Source organism: Pipistrellus kuhlii, unplaced genomic scaffold (assembly GCF_014108245.1).
Source record: "Pipistrellus kuhlii isolate mPipKuh1 unplaced genomic scaffold, mPipKuh1.p scaffold_m20_p_3, whole genome shotgun sequence".
Lineage (NCBI taxonomy): Eukaryota > Metazoa > Chordata > Mammalia > Chiroptera > Vespertilionidae > Pipistrellus > Pipistrellus kuhlii.
In genome coordinates, this window is record NW_023425529.1 from 99,144,971 (window position 1) to 99,164,164 (window position 19,194).

Consider the following 19,194-nt stretch of genomic DNA (forward strand, 5'->3'; position numbering starts at 1 on the left):
TTGGGATGGGCTGGCTGGACCCAACCTGTGCACAAATTCGTGCACCAGGCCTCTAGTAGGACGGATATTTGGGAAGAAGAACCCTTCTCAATGAGCCTTGGGCTCAAGGTTATAATTGGGTTTCATCTATCCTGTATTTGAGGGCATATTTGAACTATCTCAGAAACAGAACATTGCTGTGGCCATTGTACAGACCATGACATCAGAGGAGCTAAAAATTAAACTAACTTCAAACAGTTAGCTTTCTCTGTTATAGAAGCCAGATAACAGGCTCTTCTGTTACTGAGAAAAGCTAGGAGAATAGCTCCTCAGTTTGAAAATCTTATGAAAGCATTTAAATTCAATGATAATTTATAACTCAGAGGGAAAACTATTCAACCCTTTAGTGAGGAGCTTAGGACAACCCACTTCCCCTGTAGAACACTCACAGTATCACTTATTATGTTACTGGTCTCTAGCAAAAACACTGTCCACCAAGGAGTTTAACAGCCAAAAAGGTTGGGTCAGGTCGTCTTTGTATAGCTTATCAGTTTGACATTCCTTTGTTTTACTTCTTTCTTATAGTTAACACACCACCTCTATTTTATTAGGCCACAGAAACCCCAGAGAACCAGAATGACTGACCTGTAGATACCACAGCTCATAGTCATTTAATACTATCAATGCCTAATGGAGATACATTTGCAGATGAACAGCTAAATGAATTTATTTTACAGGAGTGTTTTCTGTTACCCCAAAATAAAACAAATAAAAATCCAAACAAACCAAATGTTCTTGCTTCTATTTCCCAAATGTTTTAAGGGGCAGTTAGTATGGCTTTCTTTGCATTTTAACTTTGGCATTCTTCAGGACCATAGAGTGGAGATTTGTTTAGCATTCTGTTTACTAGAATACATTAATCTTTTATTTTAACCTAACATTTGTAGTTCTTGATGTTTACTATGGAACTGGATATTTAAGAAGTTAATTTTTCCCCATTTCTGTTTTTACTATAGATTTAGAATGGTGTCTTTTGTTGAGGCTTAGAGAGATGCTCTTAGAAATAGATGTAAATAGCCTTTTTACAAAATGTTGTGTCTTAAAATAGACTAGAAAAATGTTGTCTACTTTAGTGTTCATATATAGCATGTAGTAATTTTGTATAAATACCATTTTGATACCCTGGATATGAGTTGGGGAAAGAATCTGCATGCCTAACAAGTTCCCAGGTGATGCAGGCCTGCAGGTCCATAAACCACACTGAGTGGGGAAGGTCCAAAGGAGTGTACTACTTAAAGTATCCCAATTCTTTTTATAAGTTAAAGACCTTTTGTAAATCAGGTAACCCCTAATTTATCTGCTTTAAAAATGTATATTTAGTGCATAATGGAACACACTGTAGGTACAAGAATTACAAGGATATTCAAAGAAAAGAAAGGTTATACAATCCATAGAAGGGCAGAGAAAAAGTGTGGGTGACAAAGAACTCTGAACTTTTATTGGCCACTTAACTGAAAAATTTGGGGTGAAAACATAACATTCATGGTTTCCTAATGAAATATACAGCTCTCTTTAAAATATCTTTATGGCGCAAGTAATTAAGTATTTGTACATTAAAGAGAATGTGAGTTTATTTAGATAGAATTTTATTTTCTTTCTTAAATAATTTAAAGTGCTATCCAATGTTTCTGATTTGGTTTTGTCATATCCAAACTATCATATTTCATCTTTCATTTGTTAGGAAATGGTACTTTTTGCCACAGGTACTCAGTGTGGCATACAGAAATAGTAATACGCTATCTTTCTCATGCGGAGATGAAGTGACCTGCCAGTTTCCTTTGATCTGTGTTTCTTTTAGAGGTGATGAACTTTGCATGGATCCACTCATAGTTTTATTTGCTTGGCCTTCTCAATACTCACAGATATGTGTACAAATACTGTAAATATGGGAGAGTCACTAGGTCAGTGGCCTTTGCCATAGATGCATTAACCAGATAAGCTCACCACAGTTTTCATTAAAGTGATATATTTGAAATGATTGTAAGGCAGCTTACTTGGTCTTGAAGCCAACTTTCTGCTTAACAGCATTAATGTAAACTTTCTGATGAAATCAGGAGATGGGAAGCCCAAGAACAATAGTAGTAATGTGCTATCTGGTTTTCTTTTTTTCAGACTTTCGGGCAGTTTGTTATGAGGAGCCCCAGCACTGGTGCTCAATTGCCTACTATGAACTGAACAACCGAATTGGTGAGACGTTCCAGGCTTCCTCCCGAAGCATACTTATAGATGGATTCACAGACCCTTCAAATAACAGGAACAGATTCTGTCTTGGACTTCTTTCTAATGTAAACAGAAACTCAACAATAGAAAATACCAGGAGACACATAGGAAAGGGTAAAAGAAATGTGTAATTTCTTTTTCTGTTCTTCTGAGCTAAAACATAAAAACAGAAACAAGCTGTTCATTGGCTATGTAACCTTTTGGGATGGCACCGGGCTGGGTTTCTCTGCCTATAAAGTGGGCATGACACTTTTGAGGGGTTGGCATAGTGTACATATTATGAAGACAAACATGATGTGAAAACAGGATAAAATCCTATCTAATTAAGAGTGAATATGCAAATTGACCATCACATCATCACAAAGATGGAGGTACTCAGTTCCCTCAGCCCTGCCAGAGTCCCCCAGTCTATTCAGCCTGGCTGGGGGAGTGGGGTGGCAGGCGCATGGGGTAGCCAGACCCGCCCTCAGTCTCCCAGATGCCCAGGGCTGTCCGGAGGTGCAGGCAAGACTTAGACGGTGGCTGCTCAGCAAGGCCACCCAAGGCTCAAGTAACCAGGGCTGGCTGAGGTTTGCGCTTCTGGCAGTGGCAGCAGCAGAGGTGTGATGGGGTGTCGCCTTCCCCTGATTGCCAGGTTGCCTCTTGCCCCTGAGGGTTCTTAGACTGTGAGAGGGGGTAGGCTAGGATGAGGGACCCTCCCCTCCAGTGCATGAATTTTCATGTACTGGGCCTCTAGTTATTAAATAAAAGTATTGTGGATTATTTTTGAGTTGCCCAAAAAGGCTAGATAACTTCTGAAGAGGAAGAATTCTGGCTGCTGATTATTTATATGAGGTAAAGTTACCTTTGGAGACTTAGAAGCTAGGGAGTTAAACATCATGAGTTATTTATTTTTGTAAATGACTAGGGCTCTCCTGTGTCTAGGCATGGTTACAGCAGCCTATTGCACAAGCCTCACTGGGGTCTGGCCAAGATGTTTTTGAAGCTTCCTTTATTGGCAGAGTCTGGCTGAGGATCTTTAAATCATTTTCTTTTATTTTAGAATAGTTGGTAGTATCTCAGTGATACCTGGATGTCCACTATAATGTCAGACTGTTCTGGAATCACAGGTGTAAAGAAACTTGAGAGCCAATTGATCTTTTCTCTCCTCATCCAGCACCTTACCTTTGGAAAGGAGCTACATGAGCCTTTCTTTCATGATTTCATTTGGTGATGCATTCTAATTTTCTTCCTAACATACCTCCTCAGTGCTCCTGTTGTGGTAAATGTACAAGCCATTGATTAAAAACTTTCATTTAATTCATTTATTGATGTTGACTCTTAATGGTGACAATTACTTTATTTTTATTCATAGTCTGTATTTTCCCATGTAGTTTTGAAGTGGCTTCCAAGAAACCTTTGCAGTGAAATGATAAGTGAAAAACAGAAAATCAGAAACTGGGGGTAAAGGAAACAGAAAAAAAAATACAAGAATGTCATTCTTAGGGTTGGCATTGTGATTGTGATTAAAATTTCACTATAAGTTTCTTGACAAGGAGGGACACTCAATCTGTAATATAATTTTTAAAATAGTTTTAATTCATTTCAGAGAGAAAAAGGGAGAGCGATAGAAACATTAATGATGAAAGAGAAACATGGATAGGCTGCTTACTGCACATCACCTACTTGGGATCAAGCCTGTAACTTGGACATGTGCATTGACCAGGAATTATACTGTGACCTCTGGTTCAGGGGCTGACACTCAATCATTGAATCATACCGACCAGACTGTAATGTAATTTTTTTAAAAAATAAGTATTTATTGTTCAGATTATTACAGTTGTTCCTCTTTTTTTCTTCCCATAGCTCCCTTCCACTCAATTCCCACCCCACCCAATGCCCTTACACCCCCCATTGTCCTCGTCCATAGGCATTTGTTTTTTGTTCAGTTTCTTCCCGCAACCCATACCCCTTTCCCCCTGAGAATTCAGTCCACTTCCTTTCTATGCCCTGATTCTATTTATTCACCAGTTTATTCTGTTTATCAGATTTTTTTTATTCACTTGATTTTTAGATTCACTTGTTGATAGATATGTATTTGTTGTTCATAATTTTTATCTTTATCCTTTTCTTCTTTTTCCTCTTCTTACAGAATACCTTTCAGCATTTCATATAATAATGGTTTGGCAGTGATGAACTCCTTTAGATTTTTCTTATCTGTGAAGCTCTTTGTCTGACCTTTCATTCTGAATGATAGCTTTACTGGGTAGAGTAATCTTGATTGTAGGTTCTTGCTATTCATCACTTTGAATATTTCTTGCCACTCCCATCTGGCCTGCATAGTTTCTGTTGAGAAATCAGCTGACAATTGTATGGGTGCTCCCTTGCAGGTAACTAACTGTTTTTCTCTTGCTGCTTTTAATATTCTCTCTTTGTCTTTTGCTTTTGGCATTTTAATTATGATGTGTCTTGGTGTGGTCCTCTTTGGATTCTTTTTGTTTGGGGTTCTGTGTGCTTCCTGGACTTGTAAGCTATTTCTTTCACCAGGTGGGGGGAAGTTTTCAGTCATTATTTCTTCAAATACGTTTTCAGTATCTTGCTCTCTCTCTTCTTCTGACACCCTCATAATTCTGATGTTGGTACACTTGAAGTTGTCCCAGAGGCTCCTTACATCATCTTCAACTTTTTGGATTCTTTTTCCTTTTTGCTTTTCTAGTTGGGTGTTTTTTGTTTCTTCATATTTCAAATTTTTGACTTGATTCTTGGGATTCTCTAGTCTGCTTTTGGATCTCTGTATATTATTCTTTATTTCAGCCAATGTATGCTTAATTTCTAATTGGTCCTTTTTCATATCCTTAAACTATATTTTATATCCTTTCACTATATTTCTCAGAGGTTTCTAGAAGATTATTGAGTAACCTTATAACCATTGTTTTGAACTCTATATCCAGTAGTTTGCTTTCCTTCATTTCTTTCATTTGTGACCTGTTTCTTTGTCTCTGCATTTTGGACTCTTTCCTGTGTTGATAGAGTGGCTTTGTATGCTAGGGTCCTGTAGGGCCCAGTGGCTCAGCCTCGCCAATTACCTGAGGTGGACTCTCTTTGTGGGCTATGTGCATAGTCTTGTTGTAGTCAAGCCTCGATTGCTGTTGGTATCATTGGGTGAAATTGACCTCCAGACCAACTGGTTTTGAGGATCACTTGTGTCTACAATGGGAGAAGTGCTGAGCTAGAAATACCCTTATGGGGCAGAACTTGCTTCAGTGGGGCTTTGGTGCTCAGAGTCTCCCCCTTAATGTGTCTCTTTTGGATCTGAAGAGTTGTAATCTGGTGTGGTCTCACTTTGACCATTGGGTGCACTGGCTCTTCGATTTCCAAGGAGGTTCAAAATCAACCACTGCTTAAGGCCACCCAACAGGAGCTACAGAGACATCTACATATCCCTCTTCTTAGTTTGGGGTTTGGAGGTGCCCAAATGAGGCACAGCTGTGAACCGGTGCAGGCTTCTGATGAACCTTAGGCTTTCTTTTGGAAGCTCTGGAGTTCTTTGACCCAGCTGTAGTTTGTTAGGTTAGGTTGCAAAAGGCCCGGCCATTCATATGCAAACGCCTCTGTGTACAGTTTGAGTGGGGTTGTAAATCGGGTGGGGCATGGTTTCAGGGAATCACTGGGCAGTGCAAACAGCAATGGTTGCCCAATGGCCCTGCCCCAGTAGGTCCCTGGGTCTCTGTGTTCCATGCCCTCATGCAGGAACAATGAACTCTGTGACCACCTCTGAGAGAAAACCACCCTTGTGTTCCGGCCTGATTCCAGACAGCCCAGTTTCTCCCCATATGAGTCTGGGTCTCCAGAGTCTCACCCAGTACTGGAGTGCAAAGCAGTCAGGAGTTTATATCTCCCTCCCGATTGAAAAAGACCACAGCGCACCCAGTTGCCAGCCTGTTTATACGTTCATCTCTGTACCTTTGCTCTTTTGCACCTTTGCACCTCTTACCTTTTCTCTTTCCTTCTTGTTATAGAACTTCCAGTCAGCCTGCCTTCCCATGGTTCTGGATGGTGTCCTTTTTTTCTTTTAGTTGTAGTTTTGATGTGGTTGTGCGAGACAGCAAGTTCATGTGTTTACCTATGCTGCCATCTTGGTTCCTCTCCTGTAATGTAATTTTTATTACAAAGGGAGAAACATAACAGCTCCTCAAAGGAAATAATACTTTTTTTTATTGATTTTTTAAACAAATTTCTCAAGTATGGTTTTAGTTTCAAATGTTTTTCATAAGAATATGCAAGTGAGCCAAAACTGGTTTGGCTCAGTGGATAGAGCATTGGCTTGCAGACTGAAAGGTTCGGGTTCGATTCCGGTCAAGGGCACGTACCTTGGTTGTGGGCATATCCCCAGTAGGGGTTGTGCAAGAGGCAGCTGATCGATGACTCTCTCTCATCGATGTTTCTAACTCTCTATCCTTCTCTCTTCCTCTCTGTAAAAAATCAATAAAAATATATATATTTTTTTTAAAAAGAATATGCAAGTGAAATCTAAAGGCAGAACATTAAAATATAATATTGTTTGCTGAGGGGCTTTTCAGATTGATCTACATGTTGGTGTTTTTTTTTTTTATTGATTTTGTACAGAGAGGAAGGGAGAGAGATAGTTAGAATCATCGATGAGAGAGTCATCGATCAGCTGCCTCTTGCACACCCCCCACTGGGGATATGCCCAAAACCAAGGTAGTACATGCCCTTGACCGGAATCGAACCCGGGACCCCCCAGTCCCCAAGCCGACGCTCTATCCATTGAGCCAAACTGGTCTCGGCTATATGTTGGATTTCTACTTGATCCAAAGATAGAGTTAAAATATTGAAGTATTTAGTGTATTCTGGGAATCTTTCTGCAAGCAGCTTGTTCAAAATGCTGCTGATATGGACATGAAGAGTTGGTGTTTTATGTGGTTGGCTGAGAGCTGATCCATAGGTTTAAGGAACCATAGGAGAGAGGGATTAAGAAAGTTTAACTAAGTGCTTTCTTGGATGGAAGGGCAGTCCACCCTCACATAGTGCATAAATAACACCCAACCAACTGAGCCACACAGGCCAGGGGTGGCTTGGAATATTTTTAAAGTAAGAGTTAGCAGTTTTTTATGAGGTCAGGGGATTTTTTTTTTTTTTAGATGCTTCTGTGGATTATTTGGTTCAGAGTATCAGGGATTCCTGGAGAATCAGCCTAAATAAATTTGCAATACAATGCACTCCTAAATTAGAGAATAAATCAACTTGTTCTATGAGTTAATTAATAGAGATGCTTAGATTTCAGAGATACTCATTCATGTCCCAAAAATTTATTGAGCATCTGTTCTTAGCCAGACTATTCTGCTCCTAGGGATGCATCAGTGGGAAACAAACCAAAACCTAACAAACAAAAAAGATGAAAAATTCCTGCCTCATGAATCACATTTTACTAAGGAAAGACAGACAAGAAATCCTATCTAATAAAAGGGTAATATGTAAATTAACCATCACTCCATCACAAAGATGGTGGTGCCCTGTCCTCTCAGCCCTGCCAGAGTCCCCTCGTCTCAGGGGGTGGTCACTGAAAATGGGAAGCATGAGTGGTCTAGCAGAATGCTTGCCTCATGGTGATGAGGCAAGCATTCTGTGCCCAGCCATGGATGGGCCCTTGTCAGCACTCACTCAATTTACCTGAGTGAGTGCTGACAGGAGCATGTCATCCCTGTCATTTACTCATCTTAATTGGAGGGAAAGAGGTGTCCAAGCTAGCAGTGCTGGAAGCCCAAGGAGACATGCAGAATTCCACTTGGGGAAATACGAAAGACATGGCTCATACAGGCACAGCCACTTTAGGCACTTCACAAATGAATGGGGTGTTTTCTTCCCATTCCTGCTATACCCAGCATGCAAATGCCTGAACCAAGGCTGTATAACAGATAAAATGGATGGGCCTCTGGCCGCAGAGAACCTCTGAGCAGTGGGCACGGTGCAGCCAGGCCCCACAGAGGGCACTGGCACACGTATTTGTGCACAGAGCTACTAGTAACATATATAGTATGTCCAATGATAAGTGTTTAGAATTAAACAAAAGAGGGGAAATGGGTAGGGAAGGACATGTTATAATTTACAACAGAGTAGCCAGGGAAGTCCTTCCTAAGAAGGTGACATTGGAGCAGGGGGCTAAAAAGGAAATTAGCAATATGAATATCTGAGAAATGCTATCCAGGCAAAGGGAACGGCAGTTGAAAAGGCCCTGGCAAACTATAGAAACAGATGGGAAGCCAGGGCGAGTGGAACTGAGTGAGTAAGCAGGTGGGACAGTCATAGAAGAAGCAGAACCAGATCCTGCCTGCTTTGAATATTTCTTCTGTGAGAAATGGGAAGATAGATTTAAATTGAGTTTACTGATCTTAGTTTTCACTTTAAAAGGATCACCTGAGAGCTATGTTAATATTAAACTGTAGAAGAGGGGCAAGGTGGAAGGTTTCTACTCCAGCCATTTCTTCCCTCAGTAGTTATCAATTAGCTTAGAGACCACTTCCAGGCTGTGTCCCTTGCCACTTAAGTTAGCTCAGATAGCTGACTCTCCTAAAGACTTTAATGCTCACCTTCTCAGCAGAGCATGCATTTTGAATTGTTTTCTCTAGTGGCCATCACCACGATGCTAACTCACTCACTCATGCTCTTTCACCCTGCTTTCTGTCTAATAGAACACACTGTGAGATAGTAGGACAAGTCTGTGAGATGGTAGGTTAAGTACCAAGTATTTATTTATGGCCTTGCAACAGTTAGCTGGTGCAAAAAGAATAGAACCTATTACTTTAACCTTGCTAGCAAAGTGCTTTAAATTGTCATTAGTAAATTGATGCTAGAATAGAGACTACCAATTAAATATCAGAGGCAATACTCTGAAGGACCTGGGACAGCCTTAACCGGTTTGGCTTAGTGGATAGAGTGTGGCCTGCAGACTCAAGGGTCCCAGGTTCGATTCTGGTCAAGGGCATGTATCTTGGTTGTGGGCACATCCCAGGAGGGGGTGTGCAGGAGGCAGCTGATCAATGTTTCTTTCTCATCAATGTTTCTAACTCTCTATCTCCCTTTCTCTCTGTAAAAAATCAATGAAACATTTTTTTTAAAAAAGAACCTGGAACAATGTATTCTAATATAAAGTCTATCCATATTCTTCCCTGAAAACTAGGCAAATTACTTGAACTCTTTCAAATGACTGATACCTACCCCCACTGATTACTAATACTTGCTTCTATTATTTTTATAGTAACCCTGCACATTAGGTTTTCTAAGTCCCATTTCATAGATGAGACAACTGAAGCTCAGAGTTCAGTAGCTTACACATGTCACATAAGTGATGCCAGAGATTTCCACTCCTGGCTCTCGTTCCCAGGTCCATTTGCTCCCCCATCTGGAAGGGAGGGACCCCTCCTGGTTTTTTATGTTGATACCCCTCATAATGCATTGTTTGAAGAACTGAACCTTTCATTATGTAATGCAAATACCAGCAGTGGTACCTCATAGTCAAGTCAGAGATATTGAAAAAAGGCTCTATTAACAATAAACATTGGCATTTCATAGTGATTTACTTTTAAAATGTTAATTAGAGAAGATTTTATGTTTTTCTTCAAAAATATTCTAGAAAAGGAGTACTGCACTAAGGGTTACACAGAGTCCCAACCTAATAAAAGAGTAATATGCAAATTAACCATCATTCTGCTATATCCATAAGCCATGCCCACCAGCCACACCCACCAACCAATCAGAGTGAGTATGCAAATAAACCCAACAAAGATGGCTACAGCCACAGAAAGCAGGAAGGAGGCTTGGATTTCACAGGCAATGGAGGAAACCAAGCTTTCTGCCTGCCCTTGCTGCCCTGCCTCCACTCAAGGCTACAAAGTTTCAATTATAGAAGGTAAACAAATCCAAACAGAAATGGCAGCAGCCACGGAGCTGGAAAGAGTGGGAGGCTAGGGTTGCCCCTGACAATAGAAGAAGCAAAGCTTTCCATACACCCTGGCCAGCCCAGGCCTTTGCTGAAGGCTACAAAGTTTCAATTATAGAAGGTACATAAGTCCCAATAGAAATGGCTGCCCCCACAGAGCAAGCAGGAGGCTTGGCTCCTCTCTAAGCTACAAAGTTTCTATGGTAGAAGGTAAACAAATTCCAGATACCAGAGCCTCTGCTTGGGCATGGCCGGCCTGCAAACCACCACAGGCCCCTCGCTCAGGCTGCCTCACACCCCAAGGGAACCCCACCCTGATCTGGGACATACTTCAGGTCAAACCAGCTGCCCTCTCCCCCCCCCCCCCCTATGCACAAGGCCTCTATCCTATCTAATAAAAGAGTAATATACAGATTGACCATCACTCTAACACACAAGATGGCTGCTCCCATGTGGACACAAGATGGCCAGAAGGGAGGGCAGATGGGAGGCACCAGGCCTGCAAGGGAGGGCAGTTGGAGGCAATCAATCCTGCAGGGGAGGGCAGTTAAAGGGGACCAGGCCAGCAGAGGAGGGAAGTTGGGAGCAAACAGGCTGGCAGGGGAGCAGTTAGACATCAATCAGCCTGGCAGCAGAGTGGTTAGGGGATTATCAGGCTGGCAGGCAGAAGCAGTTAGAGGCAATCAGGAGTGCAGGCAAGTGCATAGTTGGGAGCCAGCAGTCCTCGATTGTGAGAGGGATGTCTGAGTGGGATTGGGCCTAAATGGGCAGTCAGATATCCCTCGAAAGGTCCCAGATTGGAGAGGGTGCAGGCTAGGCTGACAGACACCCCCCGCCCCACGCTCCGTGCATAAATTTTATGCACTGGACCTCTAGTGGGAGAATAATAAGGATCTTTATAGAAAGAAAAAACAAAACAAAACAAAAAAAAGTACTGACATACAATACCTATATGTGGCTGCCCAAAATAAACCAAAGGTCATTTCCTGCAATTTGGTAATGATGGAATGAATAGCCTTCTAGGTCATTGGAGTATAATACTTGCCTGCTTTTTTACAGTGGCTTTTAAAATGACTCCTATTTCCAGATAATTAGGAAAACCACATTTTGAATTAACTGTATGAACAGAGATATGCTCTTAAGAAAATTGAGGTAGGGTTATATATACTCTGAGAAAACATGACTTAAGATAATCATAATCAATAGTACAGTCATCTGTGAGCATTTGTGCTATAACTGAAGTTAACTCTTCATAATGAGCCTGTACCAGGTTCTTGGCATGAAAATGACTCTTGAGCAAGACAAGCACATTTCACTTTTGCAGATATAGACATGTTGCATTTGTCCTGTCAGATGTTTGTTCTTCCCCTAGTTAGTGGGGAAAAGGAGTTGGTAGTTATAATAATTCTTGAGACATTAACCCTAATTCTTGAACTTTTGGGGCAAATCAAAACTTTCCTGAAAATCATCATGTGTACCAAATCAGTAAATTGTTCTTAGAGCTAGTTTTTCACTTTCTAATTCAAGTTCTGTAGAATACCAGTAATTCTTCCTGTTTTATGAAAGAAATTATCCTGAGACCAGATTTTGGTTTCTCAATTCTTTAGAAAGAGGATTTGCACTTCAAGGTGATTTTTAGATTGCTTCCCTTTCCAAAAGACGTTGTTTTCCTTTCTTAAAATGCCCTTTTCATCCTGCCTTTGAACATGGGTAAGACTTCTCATTCGAAAGCAAATCCTAACAAAAAAAAAACAAAAAAAAAATTAACATAGAATGTCATATTCACAATGCACTAATAAATGAAAAAAGTTAGAAAAATGCTATAGAGTGTATAGGTAAAATTGTATACTTAACTAGTGCTCTAAGACAGATTTTATATACAGAGCACTAAGTTAGGTATGCAACTTTACCTATATGTTCTCAAAAATTCTAGTTTAGCACTTCTTAGTTGGGATTCAGGAATCTGTGTTTTAACAACTCCACCAGGTGATTCTCATCATGAGAGAAGGTTGGGAAACACTGGTTTAGAGAGATTTAAATGTCTTTAAATACAGATTTGGGGGATCAACCTTGCTACCAGGGTAGGGGCTGCTTTGTGTTGATTAGGAGCCCCTTTCTCCAGAGAATCTGTGCCAGCTGTTGGGGAAGGCTTGTGATAATTTTGTACACATTTCTGCAATGACTGTGAGGCAAACCCTGAAGTTGTGCAGTGCATACCTGCCGGTACAATCCTATGGAGGGTCCACTTGCAACCTCTGCCCTAAACCCCTGGTTTGGATCAGGAAATCTGTACTTTGATATAATTATTTTTTATCAAAGTATTTTTTATGTTGAAAAATTGCAAACATTATTACACCCAGAAATACGCACTTGTGTAAAATTCCAGATGATCCAGGTTGTGCATAAGAGAGTGAAACAGAGGAAAGGGGAAGATCAATTACAAAGTCAAGGGAAGGTATTGAGTTTGTGCAAGTAAGTTCAGGATTGTTTTTTTCCTAAGCAGAATGGAGATGCCTCAGTCTCTGAGGGTGTGATAATGAGATCTACCTTCTGTGGTGGTATTTCCCCACTTTCCCTTTCAGGAGAGGATTCCTCCCACATAGGGGCACTGACTCCCTCCTCTGACTATTAGAAGATTCCAGAGTTCTAGAACTCTCTCATCAGCCTAATTTTCCAGTTTCTCCTCTGTCATTTCTCTGTCATTCAAGGCCCCAGAAGACGGCTAAAGGGAACAAACACCCTTGCAGTCAGACTCAGCAACCCAAATCAAAGCTAATATATCTCTGATCCTAATTAAACAAAACACAGGACTCCCAGCTCCCTAATCTCATGAAAGGTGAGTGGCAGTCACACAGAAATAGAAAGTTCAAATAAAGAAAGATGTAACCCAAGAAGAGCTGTAGTTCAAAGTATGGGTAGAACTTGCCTGATGAGCATAATGTCTTGGATCTCTTGGTCATCTCAGATAGCTTTCTTTGGGCACTTATCTTTATTGCTTGCTGGTCTCTATAATTATACAGGATCTAATGTAAGTGCTGTATAGCCACTATTTTGGCCCTGGCTAGTGTGGTTCAGTTGGTTGAGCCTTGTCCCATGCACCAAAATGTTGCCAGTGGTCAGGGTACATGGTCAGGGCACATGCCCAGGTTGGGGTTTCGATTCCTGGTCGGGGAGAGTTCAAGAAGCAGCTGGCTCTCTCACATCGATGTTTCTCTCTCACACACTTCCCCTCTCTAAAAAATCAATTATAAAGCACATTTAAAGCCACTATTTTGGCCTACTATATGGCTGCAAACAAAATCATGCGTCTACTTAACACTTCTTTAGATGCTGCTGTGTCTAGCCAAAACCAGCCTCCTTCAGATTGGGCTTGGATTTAATCCTTGTGGTTCTGAGCTGGCTCAGCCTTTCATGTGCTCATCCCATCTCACTGGCTCTGCTCCCTCTTTTAGCTCAGTATGCTCACCTACTGCCTAACTGCCCAAGCTCTTCTCTCCTTTGTTATTCTGCTAACTGGGCTGTGGTTTCAGATAAGACATAAACAGGATTGAAAACATCTCCTAAATAAAGACCAAAGTTAGATAACAAATCTTATCTATTCTACTTAATGGGTTTGGGAGAATTATTATTTGAAGGTTATTAAAAATTCAAATATGTAGTAAACACAGGCCCACTCTCCCTCTGTTACCTATTGGGATTACTGGCTGGAACCTCGATCTTCTCATCAATGCAGAAGAGATTTTAAGGTCAACAAAAATGAAAGTAAAGCAAAATGGGGTTTACTGGAGAGAGAGAGAGAGAGAGAGAGAGAGAGAGAGAGAGAGAGAGAGAGAGAGAGAACCTGAACTGCTGGATTATATGGTTTAAATGAGAGATTTTCTGGATGGAAACTTTAATTTGCATTCAGGGATGACTGACAGAAAAGGTTTATATAATTATATTTTTCTGCACATACCCTTACCCATAATGCACATAGAAAGACCCATGGGGGTAGGGGGTAGGGAGAGTCAAAACCACAGTGCAAATTTTATTATAATTAGTCCAGGACCCTAGTAAGGTTGCATTAAGGTCATGTCATTTTCTTCTGAGCTTGCACCAAGAACCCGCTGGTTCTGAATCTGCCTGCTGGTGGTCTGCTGGATGCTGGGCTGCCCATAGAGAAATGAACTGAAGGCAGTGTTGGTCTGACCCCTGTACAGGAACCCAGGGCAGGCCCCACTTTAACTTTCTACCTAACAGTTTGAGGTAAATTTATGGTGTCCTTTACCTTTTAGTTGTTTTGTGCCTTGGACTTCTGCATCATATCTTATAGTCTGTGTCTCTCCTATTCCTTTGATGATATCTACACCATACTCTGAGAGTTCTTACATTGTCCAAGTTGTGAGAACTCTGTACCTGCCATAACCCATGATACTGTAGAAATTTACCATGGCACTTTCCACCAAGTGCTATAGAGACTTGACCCTGTTAAACCCTGAGAGATTTTCTATGTGATAGAAAGATTTACCCATAGGTCTACCTGGAAGAGGACAGATAGATTTCCTAGAAACAATAGTAGCCAAGAGGCAAGCTAGAGTGTAGGCAAAGAGAATCTCGTTGGGAAGGAGAGGTGTATTAAATTCTAACAATGCATGGATGATGAGAATTATATGCCAACAATGTAGATGAGTTGGAGTCATGACTGTGAGCAGAATTCTTGAGTATCAATGTGGTGGGTCAGAGTATGGTGCTTTTGGAGGTGGCTCCAAGAGGCAGTAAAGCCTGATGGTCATCCTCTCTCCTTTTACATGTCTCAGTTTCTCTCACTGCTGTCTAAAACCACATGAGGACTTGGAGTGCTAGGTGACCAAACCTTATATGCACTTCTCATACAGGTCAAAGTTTAATTACAATTATATTGTTGAGTCCCTATGAGGCTCCTGCATGTCACTAGGGAGATCCTCTGAGACCTCCACGAGGACCCTCAGTCACCTGAGAGTGTCTGCTTACACAGACTGGGAGGAAGATGTGCCTCATATCTTTGGTGTCAATTCATCTCCAGGTGCTCATAGTTATTTTAGTTTTCCACTGGCAGGCAGTTATCCCTTTTTAACTAGAATTACTGCCTTGATCTCCCAATCCTGGACAAGAAGGAAGAGTAAAACAGTCTTTTTTCCAGCCTTGTGGCCAGAGAACTTACAGTTTGTGAAATCCAAGTTGTGGTGCCAAAAAGATGTTACCAATTAGGGTCATTGGCTGGGAGTCTGGTTCTTCTTGTCAATACAGAAAATATTTTAAGGTCAACAAAAATGAAAGTAAAGCAAAGTGAGGTTTATTGAAGATAAATGAGTGGTGGGCCAGTTAAGAGACACAATGACCTTGAACTCCTGGGTTATATTGTTTAAATGAGGGATTTTCTGGGTGGAGACTTTCATTTGCATTCAGGGATGATTGACAAAAAAAATAGTTACATAACTATATTTTTTCTGCACATTCTCTTACCCATATACATACAGAAAAATATATTGAGGGGTGTGTGTGTGTCCAAAACCACAATGCCAATTTTATTATAATTGGTCCAGGACTCTAGTAAGGTCACATTGAGGTCATGTCATTTTCTTCTGAGCTTGTGCCAAGAATCCACTGGTGGTCTGCTGGATGCTGGGCTGTGCATAGAGAAATGAGCTGAAGGCAATGTTAGTCTGACCCTTGTTCAGGACCCCATGGTAGGCCCCACCCCAGTTACTTATGTCTAACTCCTAACACCGCTCTCATTATCTTACTTTCTTTTCCTTTTCTTTTTTATGAAACACAAGCACCCCAGAGGCAGGCCTGCCACCTGGAGTTCACAGAGTTCTTCAAGGAAGTCAGGGTTTGGAGATTCTCTTTTGTAATTTCCATCATGTCAGTCCAACCAAGTAATTATATGCTGGCCAATTAAGAAAATACTTCTGCCTACACCTCAGGGCCTGAGCCCTGGGTGTCAGACTCCAAGCCATTCAGGGAGAATGAATAATGGATATGAGAAAAAAAGGGAGAGGAAGACTGAGAGAAGAGAAGAGCGGTCTGATCTGTATAGAGAGAGGGGAACCTTAGCCTGAATATCAACTGTGCTTTATCTGTGTGACCCTAGATCAGTTTCTTCAGAGTGATATGGTTGGAATACATAATCCTGAAAACCATTATTTTCTAAAATTGTATTAAGGGAAAGAAGATGGGAAAAGGAGACAATAGATATGTTGGGAGGTATTCACATACAAAGGTCCTCAAGTGCTACTTAGAACCTGAAAAAGAAATTCAGCAGCTGTCTCAGTAATGTTTCCTAAATGCAAAGTTATGCATATTTGGATCTGAGAACCCCTGATGGGCTCTAAATTCTATTTTAAAGTTTTGTTTATTTTGAGGCAATCTAAAATATATCACTTTAAGTATATTCTAGTTCATTTCTAGGAATATCTTGTAACTGCAGGATGATTAAATTTACAAGCATGTAGTAGTGGTAGAGAATTTTATTTCCGTTAAAAGGTTGGAGAAATTTTGTTCTGGTATTTAATATCTACAGACTTTCTTCATTTTATCTAACCCCAGTCACTTGCTATAAATTTATATTGAATTACAAAACCAGAAATTTGAAAGGAAATAACGCACATTTAATTTGGAGTAAAAATTAGTGTGAGCAGTGCCATTTATTTATTTATTTATTTATTTTAAATATTTTATTGATTTTTCACAGAGAGGAAGGGAGAGGGATAGATAGAAACATTGATGAGAGAGAATCATCGATCAGCTGCCTCCTGCACCCCCCCACTGGGGATGTGCCCGCAACCAAGGTACATGACCTTGACCGGAATCGAACCTGGGACCCTTCAGTCTGCAGACGGTCGCTCTATCCACTGAGCCAAACCGGTTCGGCATGAGCAGTGCCTTTTAATTCCAAGAATGTGGGAGAGAGTAACATAAACTATGCTTTGATTGCCTATATCTGAAAATGTGGCAAGCATTTCTTTGTTTATAAGTAAAAAATAGACATTATTTCTATGATCTATATTAGAAGTTGATAAGCTTTAAAAAGAATTAGGTCTTGAGAGATCCAAGATGGCTGCGCCCAGGTGAACACCTAGCCGCAGCCACACACAACAATTTCAATAAAATACAACTAAAATATAAAACGGACATTGCCCAGAACTACAGGAAGGTTGACTGACTGGAAATTCTACAGCGAGAAGCAAGGAGAAAACCAGAAGGAGGCGTGGAGGAGCTGGAAAAGCCCAAGGTACGGAGACGCGGTGAGCGGAGAGGACGGAGCCAGAGAGGAGGGAGGCCAAGTGCCTGGCGGGCGTTCCCTAGCGGAAAGGAGATAAAACTCCGACTGTACTGGGCCCTCGACTGCTCTGAACCCCAGTTCTAGGCCAGACCCCGGGGACTCAGGCTCAGCCATAGGGAGCCGGGCTGTAAGGCAGAACCCCCGGGAGTGGCGAAAGGAGGTCCCGGAGGCGTGCACACTGCGCCAGAGAAGGCACGGTTGGCTGTGCTGCGGGATTGCCCTGGCGGGAAGGAGACTGGGGCTCCAGACTGCTCTGAACGCCACCTCCAACTCCACTTCCAACTGAACTGAACCCCAATACCGGGCTCATTGGGGGAGAGCATAGACTGTTTGGCAGCAGGCAAAAATCGAGGGCACCTTTCTCTCAGAGGCGCCGGCAGCGAGCACTGAAGGACCCGCATAGGGCGGGGCTGACGGAAGCCAAAGCTGCAGGCTTCACCCTGAAACCCCGTCCCATCTGTAACTGCGAAATGCAACAACGAAATAGATCACAAACGAAAGAAATGGAGGACAAAAAGCGTCTGGATATAGAGTTCAAATCTACGCTTATAAGGTTTTTCAAGAATTTCCTAGAAAAGATGGATAAGGCCTATGAGGATATGAAAAGAGATCAACTAGAATTAATAAGGAGTCATCAAGAAATGATAAGGGATCAACAAGAAATAAAGAATACATTGTCTGAAATAAAAAATATTTTACAAAGTCCTAAAAACAGAAGGGAAGATCACAAGAATCAAGTCAAAGATTTGGAACATAAAGAGCCAGAAGACACTCCTCCACAGAAGCTAGAAGGCAAGAGAATCCAGAAAATTGAAGATAATGTAAGAAACCTCTGGGACAACTTCAAGCGAACCAACATCAGAATTATGGGCGTCCCAGAAGATGAGAGAGAGCAAGATATCGAAAACATACTGAAAGAAATAGTGACAGAAAACTTCCCCCACCTGGGGAAAGAATTAGACTTACAAGTCCAGGAAGCGCACAGAACTCCAAACAAAAGGAATCCAAAGAGGACCACACCGAGACACATCATTATTAAAATTCCAAGAGCAAAAGACAAAGAGAGAATATTAAAAGAAGCAAGAGCAAAGAAGGTAGTAACCTATAAAGGAGCACCTATATGATTGTCAGCTGACTTCTCAACAGAAACCATGCAGACCAGAAGGGAATGGCAAGAAATATTCAAGATGAATAGCAAGAACCTACAGCCAAAAATAATCTACCCAGCAAAGCTATCACTCAGAATCGAAGGCCAGATAAAGAGCTTCACTAATAAAAAAAAAAGCTAAAGGAGTTCATCACCGCCAAACCAGAATTATATGAATGCTGAAGGGGGTTCTTTCAGAAGAGAAAGTAAACAAAGATAAAAATTATGAACAACCAATACGTAATTATCAACAAGTGAATCTAAAAACCAAGGAAATTAAAAAAATCTGATGAACAATATTAACTGTTGAATATAATAGAATCAGAGGTATGGAAGGGGAGTGAACTGACGATTCTTGGGGAAAAGGGGAGAGTGGGGCGTGGGAAGAGACTGAACATAAACTGTGCACCTACGGATGAGGACAATGGGGAGAGGGGAAAGGGCAGAGGGTGGGGTGGGAACCTGGTGGAGGAGAGCAATGGTGGGGGGGAGGGGGAAAGGAACATTTGTAATAATATGAACAATAAAAACTTATTTAAAAATAAAAAA

General features: G+C 41.3%; 1 protein-coding gene across 2 annotated transcripts in view; it reads left to right on the forward strand.

Moving 5' to 3' along the window:
* The window catches only part of SMAD9 (SMAD family member 9), an 81,701-nt gene that overhangs the window by 56,502 nt on the left and 6,005 nt on the right, over positions 1–19,194 (forward strand). Inside the window, exon 4 of one of the 2 annotated variants that reach the window (XM_036455548.2) lies at positions 2,152–2,226. In XM_036455548.2, the coding sequence (XP_036311441.1) occupies positions 2,152–2,226 (75 nt within the window). Of the gene's footprint in view, positions 1–2,151; positions 2,374–19,194 lie in introns of both variants that reach the window. The other variant, XM_036455547.2, reaches the window with a different exon arrangement.